The following is a 12,284-nucleotide window of genomic DNA, read 5'->3' as shown; positions in this document are numbered from 1 at the left end:
CAATCGAACATGTTTGGAGTCCTGGTTTTCTTGCTCATAAACCTTTTTTTTGGTCTACCCTTTTAGATCAAGTATTGATTTTCTTGAATGATTTTCATCATGATCTTTCTAAGTCATATTTTCTTAAAATGTGTTCGTTCTCTTGCAATTTTATACATTTTGATTTTAAGATTGTATTAAGTGACTGTGTTTTTCAGAAGAATTACATTTGTGCTATGTCATCTTCGAGAAAGTCAATTTACACTGAAGGACCCTTCGAAACAGCTGAGCTTTTAAGAGTTGAAAACATTTTGGCCTAATTTAGACATTAGAAAATCAATTTTAAATATTATAAAACAAATCTTCTGCCTTAGAGTTTAGATTTTTCCCCCTTTCATTTAATTTTCAGGATAATTGAAGTAAATCAAAATCAAAAGCAGGTGGAGCAGGATATTAAAGTTGCTATATTTACATTGATGGTAGAAATAAATAAAAAAGGAAAAGCCCTACTGCATCAGCTTGAGGTAAGTTACTGTTGATGGGACAGTATGTTTGTAGCGATTTAATATAGTAGTTTCTCATGTATTTGTGACTTTGAAATCACAGACTTTTTCATCCATTTATGATTGAATAATATTGCGTCTCCATTCCTAAGTTTTCTTTTACCATATTCTACATTGTAGCTGACAGTTTATGGCTTAGTGTTTCCTCGATAGCACAAAGCACAGTGCCTTGCTTGAAGGAGCTCTGTAAATGTTGAAGAGATTAATCATTTTAGATTCATTCAAGTGACAACTTGGGGCCACCAAAGGGGTGCACTCGAGCAAAAAAGATTTAGAAAGATAACTAAGCTATATTTTGTTTTCAAACATAAAGGTTTAACCCTATGAGAAATTAAGTAAAAGGATATGCCTTCCACTCTCAACATTTTAATCTTAATCCTCTGTAAAAGTAGTATGTAGGGAGGGATACTCAGGGCACTTAGGATAGTTGTTTCTCACCACGGAGAGAAAAATATTGGGCTCTTTCTGAGTTTTTTTATACTCATGAAGGTCTAGATCCAAAGTCAGTGTTTGCCTCCAGATAATAATAGATTACAACTTCTCCATGGTATAGTAACATAATATTAATTGCATGGTATTTTAGTATTCTTTTAATGGTGCAAAAAGAATTCACAGTAAAGAAGCAATTTAGAATGAGAAGAGAATGCAAGAATTCTGATGTTTAAGGATTTAAAATAAAAACTCCTAGAATTATTTGGTTTAACCTCTTTATTTTGTAGTTGACAAAATTGTAAGGTCTTTCTCAGAGAGTCCTGCCCTCCTGGGAAAGCATGGTCATTCCCATGGCTCATCAGCCATACAGGAAACAAAGACTAAAGACTTGTCTTATTTAGTGAAGAAGTATTCTGTCCAGGAGACCTCATTTATAGTATTTTTTCAAGATTCTGTGATTTCTTTTTTTTTTTTTTTTAATTTTTTAATGTTTGTTTATTTTTGAGAGAAAGAGACAGAGTGTGAGCGAGGGAGGGGCGGAGAGGAGACACAGCCCAGGCTCCGAGCTGTCAGCCTAGAGCCCCTTGCAGGGCTCAAACTCAGGAACCGTGAGATCATGACGGGAGCTGAAGTCAGATGCTCAACTGACTGAACCACCCAGGCACCCTTCTTTTTTTTTTTTTTTTTTTTTAATAGAAACACTTAAAGAATTTAAAACATTTTCCAAGCTCTGTTTAAAATCAAGCATCACTTAGATTGGCTTTCTCAGAAATTACTAGTGTGTGCATGGCTGTGGCTCTTTCCAGACTCCGCTGTAAATCAGAATCTCTTGGAGAGTTTTTAAAAAATGAAGATACAGTAGTGCCTGGGTGGCTCAGTCAGTTAAGGGTCCACCTCTTGATTTCCACTCAGGTCATGATGTCCCGGTTTATGAGATCAAGCCCTACATCAGCTCTGTGCTGCACATGGAGTCTACTTGGGATTCTTTCTGTCTCTCTGCCCCTCCCTTGTGTGTGTGCACCCTTCGTCCCTCTCTCCCCCTCTCCCCCTGCCCACCTCTGTCTCTCTCTCAAAAAACAACACACACAAAAAGTTTAAGTGTTGTCTACCACATGGTGTGACTGGGCACAAAACTGGTTGCAATCAGGACTAGAAATCATGTGATTGCACAACATGTGATCTGATAACTTTATTAGATTGTTTTTTATTTTTATTGTATTTGTGGGTATTGAGTTTTAATTTTGGGTACTGAATTTTATTTATAAGTATTGAATTTTATTTGTGAGTGTTGAATTTAATAGGCATTGACTGACTGTATCATAGCCAATCCATGGTTTTCACCCCTTTTTGAATATTGGAAGATGCATGAACACCAACCTAAATTCCAGAGTATGTAAAACTAGACCAAGGGCCTGGTGTGGAGGGTAGAGGGTGCGGAGACGGTGGTGGCAACAGCAGAAGCTGCGTTGTTGGGGGCACAGTTTTTGTGGCAGTGAGACTGATCCTTTTATACTAAGAGGAAAAACACTAAGAATATTTCTTATGAAAATTCAAGTTTCTATCACTTGGCTTCTCAGAGGTGACAGTTATTCTAATTTGGTAATCTGAAAATGACCATTAAAATATGTTATATGCGGGACTAATTTTGAATTTTCTTCTTTTCAGAGCCTTGCAAAGGACCATCGCATGAAACTTATGCAACAACAACAGGAAGTGGCCGGACTTTCTAAACAATTGGAACATGTCATGCATTTTTCTAAATGGGCAGTTTCCAGTGGCAGCAGCACAGCATTACTTTATAGCAAGCGACTGGTAAGATAGCTAAGTATGGCATGGAACATACCATCAAAAAGCAGAGAAATGATGGGAGTCACTGGAATACTTAAAATTCAGAAATGTTCATTAGTCTATTTGTACTTAAGTGCCCTTACCTATTTCTAATTTTAAGTGATCAAAATATTTTGGTTTTAAAAGTATATTTAACTGCCATGGTTTAGGTGTATTCTAATCCACCACTGTCCTTCCTGCCTGGTTCTTTGCCAGGTTTTCTCTCAGTGGCAGTCGAACTTAACACTAACAGTAATGATAATAATAAATATTTCCTGATCACCTATAGTGTGCCAGGCGCTAATTCTAAGAATTTTCTATGTAATAGTTCACTTAAGCTTAGGCATCATTTTTATAAGATAGGTATACCTATCCATCTTTTTTGTATGGATGATGAAGGCACAAAGTTAAGTGACATTTGTAAGGTCACACAGAGGTATCAACCAGAATTCCGTCTTGGACACTGAGCTTAGAAGCTGTGTTCCTCTTGTCGGCAGCACGTTGATCACTCTGGCGGCCATAAATGGTGCTGGATATCTCAACCCCATTTGGTAAAGAAAAGTGGCTGTGTCATGATGAACAATTGTGGTAGTAGTCTAGAACCTTGCTACTGAAAATATTTCATCACTGCACACTAGTAATCACCTGAGGATTCTGGATTAATGGTTGTGGAGTAGAGCTAGATTCTGTATTTCTTACAAGCTCCCAGGAGATGCTGGTGCCACTGGTCTGCATTCTTAAAAATTGCTGCCTTACCTTCATTTTATTAAAGATTTCACAATGGGGCGCATGGGTGGCTCAGTAGGTTGAGCATCTGACTTGGGCTCAGGTCATAATCTTGAGGTTCATGAGTTCAAGCCTTGCATTGGACTTGTTGCCATCAGCACAGAGCCCACTTTGGATCCTCTCTCCCCCTCCCTCTGTCTCTCCCCTGTGCACACACTCTCTGTTTCTCTCTCTCAAAAATAAATAAACATTAAAAAAAATGGGGCGCCTGGGTGTCTCAGTGAATTAAGCATCTACAACTTGAGCTCAAGTTGCCGTCTCACAGTTTGTGGGTTCAAGGCCCCCGTTAGGCTCTGTGCTGACAGCTCAGAGCCTGGAGCCTGCTTCAGATTGTTTGTCTCCCTCTGTCTCTAACTCTCTCTCCCCCACTCATACTCTGTCTCTCTCTCTCTCAAAAATAAGACAAAATAAAACATAAAAAAAATTAAAAAGACACTTAAAAAATATATTCAGGGCACCTGGGTGGTGCGGTCAGTTAAGCGTCCAACTTCAGCTCAAGTCACGATCTCCCATTTTGGTGAGTTCGAGCCCCATGTGGGGCTTTGTGCCAACAGCTCGGAGCCTAGAGCCTGTCTCTCTGCCCCTCCCCTGCTTGCACTCTATCTCTCACAGGAAATGAATAAACATAAAAAAATTTTTTTTTTTTTTAAAACAAAAAGATTACTCAGAGAGTTACCCTTTGAAATCAAATTAGGACATGCAAATCAGTTTTCTGTTCACCTGTTCTGTTTTTAGAATCAAGTAGCAAAATTTTTCTCTGACCATTTTGAAGTAAGGAAATGTACTTCTGGATAAACTTTTATAAACTAGGTTCAAATATTGAGTTGAAGACTTGTTAAAAAAAATTGATTTGTAACTATTTCTAAAACTATTCCTAATCATGAATTGTATTCAACTCTTGGACTTTTTTTCTTTCTTAATATTTCAATGATACATTTTTTGTTGACTTCTTTCTTTCTTTTTTTCTTTCTTTCTTCCAATTGCTTTATTGGTCTTTTGAAAAATAGCTTCTAGATAGTACGTATCTTTTCTGTTTTCCTGGATATTTTTCTGAATGTCCAACAGAAAGAGAATAAAAATAGAAAATGAGACAATTCTTTTTTCAATTATGAATGAAAAGTTATGAATATTGAATATTACGGTATTGTGTAAGAAAGCATATTATTCATACAGTCAGATACTTAGTAAATCTCTGTCTAAAAATTTCTCTGATTTTATTTTATGATTTTATTTGCAATTATAATAAGAGAAAACAATAAAAACAGATGGGATTACTTACTCAGCACAATGATCTCGTGACATAGGAGAAAGGAAGAATGTTGTTGACATTATATAGGAGAAAATGGGTACAGCAAATTACAAGGAACCAGTATTATTAGATTTGCCAAATCATTTCTTTTCTGATTTTTAAAAGTCTGTGGAACCCAAGTGGCCCTTGAGTCGCAAATGTATGTAGCTAATAAAATAATTGGCCTGCAATGCACACTGAGCTGAGGCTTATACTTATTTGTAAACACTTATAAGGATCTCCAACCTCAAAAAATTTGAAAATTACTATATACTATAACTCCGTTCCTCATAGTTTTTCTGCATGGTACATGTAGCCGTGTTTACTCAAGTTATCCTTTAAATGATGGCTTTCATGTGCTTAAAAAAATAAGAAGAAATGCCTTGCAGGCCTGGAATTTCAAGCTTGGCTTGCAATTCTTAGTTCACTTTTTGCTATAGGAACTGTGGTCAAGAAAAGACAAAAATCAATGGAAGAGCAAAATCTTTCCAGAAGTCTAGTATTAAATATATTTTGAAACAGTTTCACAGTATTTCCTCAGAACTCTTCTGTCAACCTGCTAACACTGAATTTATCCTTTATTATTTAGAAGGAAGGCAAGCAACGTTGACAGAAGAAAGGCCAGGAGAGTAAAACACGATCATTCTTTTTACTCTCCGTAAATATTTCTATAATACTAGCAATTAGGAAACTATTAAGTTATAAGTAGTAAAAAGGAATTCTTTTCTCCTTTTTTCCCTTCTCCCATCTAATTAATCTTCAGTGACCTTCTTTGTGTATTCCTGAATGCCTCATTGCCATCTCCTTATTTCTAATCTTTGGTGCTCACAGGATATGATTCTTTCTTGCCTGAGTACTGGTACCCTTTCCTGCCTCTTCTTGTCCTGAATAATGTCCATCTTTTTAAAGACTACCTGCTTCAGATTAGATTGGTCTTCCTTTCCACTAGTCAGCCTTTCATGACCAAGACTGGATTGGGTTTTTCTTTCTTGTGTTTACACACCCTTTGTGCATATGTCCATCATACTATTACTGATTTTTATCTGCTATTATATTTGCATATGTTTCTATGAATCTCATTAGACTCTACACTTCTTAAAGTAGGAATTTTGTGTTACTCAGTGCTTGATGCATAGGAATTCAACGAAAGATTGATGGTAAAAAAAAAATCAGGTACAAGATAATGTCTTCTTTCAGAAGCTCTAAGTATAGACAAAACCGCCTGTTCATTTTTATAGGATTGGAAAATCAAATACTAAATTTCTTCTTTAAGTTTATTTTAACTTCATTAGAAAGGAGACAGTATATAGTATTGCTATCTTGAAAGCTGTTTTGATACCTTTCATATTTAAAAAAAATGTTTTGTCTGTTGCTTTTTGAACAGTAGCTAAGGTTTCAGTGTAAAACCTGAGTTCATTTAAGTTCAGATACATCTGAAGAGATTAACAAGTGTGTATATTTAATGAACCATTACCCTCTATACCAGTCATGCCTTATCACTTCTCAGAAATAACTAAAACATGCGTCAGGAGTTTTGACAAGGTTTACATTTTAGATGGGTAATAAAATAATTTGACAGTGAAAGAGCTCTTGTATTTTACATTGAATGACAGTAAAATACATCAGGAAAAAATGTTACTTAAGGAACAGAGTTTGGCCAAGTTTGATACTACTTTTAGACCTTGGTACAAATTAATAGTAAATAGATACTAGCTAGCTGAGTTGTAAATAAATTGCGTCTTCTGGCTTCTCATCTACAGCATAGTATCTCAAGGGGAGAAAAAAGTATATCCAAGTATTGACCTCACAGTTCCCTTTTATTAGAGCTGATTTTCTTTTAAGAAAGTGTTCGCATTTCTGATTTAACCATTTTATCTAAATGATAAAGAAAATTTTATGTCACAGTGTAAATCAATAAACGTAGAAAGGATAATACATATGGTCACTGTCGTAGTGGTAATTAAGAAGGAGTCATCAGTGTATGCTAATCTGCTGGGTAGAGAATTGATAGAACAGGATTTCAGTGTAATGCTACAATACCTCTTTGCAAAATACTAAGTGTTTACAAAGGGGGAAATCGAGTGAATTCAAGGTGGGGAAACTGGGGAGCAAAATTGTCAGGCGACGAAGATTCGTATCAGCACTTGTGGTGGGACAGGCTGCCATCCTGAGCTTCCTGATCTCATGTGCTAAGAAGTGCACATTATATTATCATTAGTATGGGATTCCTGACAAGGATGCTTTTACTAAGTCTGATCAAGAGGAACTGCACTCAGACCCAGGTTGAAGGCGCTCTTCTAGAATATAAGTTCTTGAACTCTTTAAAGCCATCAAGGACATAAATGACAGGGAAAGCCTAAGGAACTGAAGGGACATGGCATCCAAATGCAACCTGCATTCCTTGACAGTATCCTAGCAAGCGACACTGTGGGCAGAGTTGACATTTGAATGAGGTCTTTGGATTGGATGGCAGTGTTGTCAGACTTGGTTTCGGAATTTGGAATTTGCTCTTTATGTTAGACGATCTTTGTTTTAAGGTGCACTCGCCAGAGTGTTTAGGGTAGACAGAACCTCATGTCTGCAACTTGCTGTCAAAGGTTCAGAAAAAGACTAGTAGCAATAGTGTATGTGCAAAAGCAGTTGGGGAGGCACTGGAAGAAGTGTGTTAATACAGCAGCCGTTGGGAAATCTGGGTGAAGGGTTCTTTTCACTTTTCTACAATTTAAAAATTATTTCAAAATGAACAAATTTTTGGAAATGATAAAACAGGAGTATATTTACAAAGGAAAGTTCTTGGAATGATTGTTTTGGTCGGCTTTGTAGGAACATCTTTTACGGTAAGAACTGTTAGAGGACACACAAAATTAAGACAAAAACTTAGGGAGAAGAGCATTGTGTTGAGTGCTGTTAGCTACACACTGTGCCATGTATTCTACTTAGTCCCAAAATAGTTTGATGGTTTTTTACTCACAATTTATTAGAGCTATTGAAAATAATTTAGCAACTAAAGCAAATTATGTATTCAACAATTATTTACTGAATACCTGCTATATATATCAGGCAGCATTCTAAGCACTGGGAGAACAGAGAACAAAATAAAATCTTTGCCCTTTAAGAGTCACATTTAGTGGAGAGAGACAGCACCAAAATAAGTAAAATATATAACTATTACCTGGTATATATTAAGTGCTCTAGAGAATATTAAATTAAGGAAGGGAGTCTGGGAACACTGGAGTGCAGGTGGTAGTGTAAGATAAGTTGGTCTATTTAAAGAGGGTGATATTTGAGCAAATACTAAAGAAAAGTGAAGAAGCAATTCCTGCAGATATTTGGGGGAAGTCTGTTCTGGTGAAGCACACAGCAGATACAAAGATGGAGGTGGTGGTTTTTGTGATATGGACACAAAGAGGCGTGAGGGGCTGGAACAGAGTGAAGGATCAGAAAGTAGTATGAGTAAGGTCAGAGAAGCAGTGCAGTCAGATAGCACAAGGCTTGTGTTTCATTATGAGGACTTTGGTTTTTAATCTCAGATGAGGAACTGCTGGAGAGAGGGACTTGAGAAGGAAGACAGAATATGATTTATATTTTAACAATCACTGTAGCTATTGAGAGCAGACTATAGGTAGTTGAGGGCAAGGGAGATATAAGGGAGACCAGTTAGAGCCTTACTTACTGCAGTAAGATAACTTTTGCAAAGTGATAGCAGGAGAATTAATAGAGGTGATGAGAGGGGTGCCTGGGTGGCTCAGTCACTTAAGCATCCGACTCTTGATTTCAGCTCAGGTCATTATCTCACGGTTCTTGGGTTTGAGCCCCGCATCCGGTTCTGCACTGACAGTGTGGAGTCTGCTTAGGATTCATATTCTCTCTCTCTCTCTCTCTCTCTCTCTCTCTCTCTCTCTCTCTCTGCCTCTCCTCTTGTCTCTCCCTCTCAAAATAAATAAACTAAAATAATAATAATAATAATAATAATAATAAATAATAGAGTTGATGGGAAAATGGGTAGGGTTATCCATATCTTAAGGCTAGAACCAGTAGGATTTTGCTAACAGGTTGAATGTAGGGCATGAGAAAAAGAAAGGAACCAAGGACTAAGCTGTAGGAAAAATAGTGTTGACAGTAATGGACAAGGCTAAGATTATAGGACAAGTAGACTTGTGTAGAAAGATCACAAATTCCCTTTTAAGCAGATTAAATTTGAGGTGCCTATTAGACAACCAGGTGGAGATGTTGAGTAACTAGTTGGAAATGCAAGTTAAAAAGAGAGATCTAGACTTGAGATATAAATTAAGAAGTCATTTAAACTATGAGACCATATGAGATCACTGAAACTGTGGGTAGAGGAGAAATGAGAGCAGTTGAAAGACTGAGCCCTGGGGCTCAGTTGAAAGAACCAACAGTAGAGGCTTCGATGGTGCGTTGGAGCCCAAACCTGTTCTCAGTGGCCCCCAAAAGTAGCAGCTGGTAAAATAAAGATAAAACCATGAGGGTATAGTATGCTGAAAGCCAAGTGAAGGAGTGGTTTCAGAAAAGAATGGGAGGAGAGGAACAGGGCACAGTAAAAATAGATGAGTTTTTTAAGAGTTTGCTGTAAAAAGCAGGAAAACGGGGCAGTGATGGCAAGAGAAAAAGAGCCAAGAGTTTTGTTTTTAGCTGGGAAAAGTTAAAACATTTCTCTGTCGATGGGAGTGATCCAGTAAAAGGGAAGCCTAGGTGATACAGGAGAGGGAAGAAAGTTGCTGAGCAGTGTCTATGAGTAGGCAAGAAGGGTTGGGTGCTGTTGCACAAGTGGAAGGACTGCTCTAGAAGCATTGCAACTGGAGGGAACACTAATACTCACAAGTGGTGGGAATTTGTAGAAGGTCCCTGATTGTTCCTGCTTTCTCAGTAAAATTGTAAGCAAAATCATCAGCTGAGATTGACAATGGGGGAGGAAGGGTGCTAGAGATTTGAGAAGAAAAGTTGAACAGTTACTTAGAAGAGTAGGGAAGTAAAGTACCAGAAGAATGTCACATGCTAGCCAGTCACCCTTAAGGGCATAACCGGAAGTAAATTGTCATGTGTTTGAAGTGATCATTCCCTTTATCAGTCCAGCTATATTTAGGCAAAAGCTGGACTTAACCAGGGTTGCTTGTTTTGTTTTGTTTGGTGACAAAGGTTGAGGAGAGAGATGGGAGTATATTTGATGGAGTATGTGAGAAAAACAGGTATTGAGGGTATATGCAAGGAGATGATTATGGTGCTTGACTCTGGGGTTTAAGCTGGGTAAGGATAATGGTAATGTGAGATTGAAGGACATGGAAAAATTATAAGAGCAAAGGCTTATAGGGCCTTTAAGGTTTATAGGATAATGGGTACCTGGGCACCAGAGGAAGTGAGCTAGAAAGAAGGATCAGCTGGTTGGATATTAAAATCATTAAGAATTATGATGAGTAATGTTGGAGATGGTAATAGTGAGCCAGGAGCTAAATTCTTCAAGGGCTGAGAGAGAAGGTCCAAGTGTTCACGGAGGACTACAGGGTGGAAGGAGGTGGGTGTTGTGGTGTAATGACATGAGATTCAAAACATAGGGGCAAGGGGAGCCATCCCACTAGCAGCCTAGATGTGAGCTGTACTTACATCTCCTGAGCAGAGATTAATCTGTATTTTCCATAACTCATTAGCCCCTTAATCCAAATCCTGAAACTTTCTTTAAAAGCATAAGTATAATAAAAGAGCAAAATATGTTAAGGTTTATTTTACAGATATTTAGTTGGTGCTTCTCTAACCTTTTATTAATTCAAAAAAACTCACTTTAACGTATCACTTGAAGATACTTTTCAGTTTTGTATTCAACAGTATAGGTAACTAAATTATACCTCAAAACTTAACGTTTTAAAAAGAAAACCATGTTGTGTATCCATATTTTATAGCTTCTATATGATTACCTGTTTTGTATCAGCATACATACCAGAAATGACTTTTTTTGTGTATTCCCTGGGAACTTAATAAATTATTTGCCTGATGAAAGATACTGATGTTTAGTTGTCTCTCCTTTCTCCTAGATTACATACCGGTTACGGCACCTCCTTCGAGCAAGGTGTGATGCTTCCCCAGTGACCAACAATACCATCCAGTTTCACTGTGATCCTAGTTTCTGGGCTCAAAATATTATCAATTTAGGTAGGCCATTATGTCCGTTTCCTCAAAGTGCCATTTGTTTCTGGAGCTCTTAATGATTATGATAATGCTATCAAAGTGTTTTTATTACCTTATTTTAAAGACATGGAATTTTTGCCAGTATTTTATTAATGTGTGTATCTGTGTAACACATGCCTGAGTATAAATACACATATGTAAATAAATGGATAATATGAAACATCCTTAATGTTGACTCACAGGATGTCTAGACTTGGGAATTTAGAAGTTCTTTTTTCCATAGAATATTGCTTTTACTGTTAACTATAGATTTATCACAATGGGGTAATAAAACTTTTGACTCATAACTGCCATTGATACAGGATTTTTGTTATGTGGAATGTGTTCTGTTAAAATAGTATTTCTCATATTGGTTTACTTCTTATACCCAGTCATGGAGCACCTAAAGGTTCATTTGCTTGATCTTGCTAGGAAAGACTTCTCATCTTTTATTCCACCTTTTATATAATAACTGTATATTTTTTTTTACGTTGTTTTTTAATGTTTATTTATTTTTGAGAGAGACAGAGACAGAACGCGAGGGGGGAGGGGCAGAGAGAGAGAGGGAGACACAGAAGCCGAAGCAGGCTCCAGGCTCCGAGCTGTCAGCACAGAGCCCGACACGGGGCTCGAACTCATGAGCTTTGAGATCATGACCTGAACCGAAGTCAGTCGCTCAACTCACTGAGCCACCCAGGCGCCCTGAAATAACTGTATTTTTAAACTTCCTAATTGAAACGTAACATGCACACAGAAAAGTGCCCCAGTTTTTAGTATTAGAGCCCACCAAATTATCACAGAGGGAGACTGTCATTTTGGTAAGATTAGGAACTCAAATAGTAGAAAAAGTCTTCACTTTTTGCCTTTCTTCTTAATTTCTCACATGGAAACTATAGAAACAGAAATTTAAGAATTCCCTGTACATTCTTCATCAGCCATCAGTATATTCCCTTTGATGACAGTTTTTTGGGCTCACAGACTATGTTTCAAAATCATCAAAGATGTTTGGTCTCTCATACCCTCAGCTCGATTCTAGGTAGGAAAGGAAGAAATGGCTGGAGAGAGCCAGTGCTCTCTTAACACATCAAGAAAGGAAGCAATAAGCTTACACAGATCGCATCCATACAAAAGAACAAAAAGGATAGTGATAAGTTAACCCCTGTAGCTCAGTTTTGAAGTGCATGCAGCAATGTATTTATTGATAGGTAGCAGGCAGCTGGAATCACACACAC

General features: G+C 37.4%; 1 protein-coding gene across 2 annotated transcripts in view; it reads left to right on the top strand.

Annotated features, from left to right (window-relative positions):
• TRIM24 (tripartite motif containing 24) overlaps positions 1–12,284 on the top strand; it is a 129,298-nt gene that overhangs the window by 87,058 nt on the left and 29,956 nt on the right. For both annotated transcript variants that reach the window (XM_058724147.1, XM_058724146.1), the window contains exons 6-8: positions 389–503; positions 2,640–2,786; positions 10,920–11,037. In XM_058724147.1, coding sequence (XP_058580130.1) covers positions 389–503; positions 2,640–2,786; positions 10,920–11,037 — 380 coding nt within the window. The remainder of the gene's footprint in view (positions 1–388; positions 504–2,639; positions 2,787–10,919; positions 11,038–12,284) is intronic.

Source organism: Neofelis nebulosa, chromosome 4, assembly GCF_028018385.1.
Source record: "Neofelis nebulosa isolate mNeoNeb1 chromosome 4, mNeoNeb1.pri, whole genome shotgun sequence".
NCBI classification, from domain to species: domain Eukaryota; kingdom Metazoa; phylum Chordata; class Mammalia; order Carnivora; family Felidae; genus Neofelis; species Neofelis nebulosa.
The sequence above is the reverse complement of the archived record's forward strand: the minus strand, read 5'-3'. Positions and strand labels throughout refer to the sequence as shown.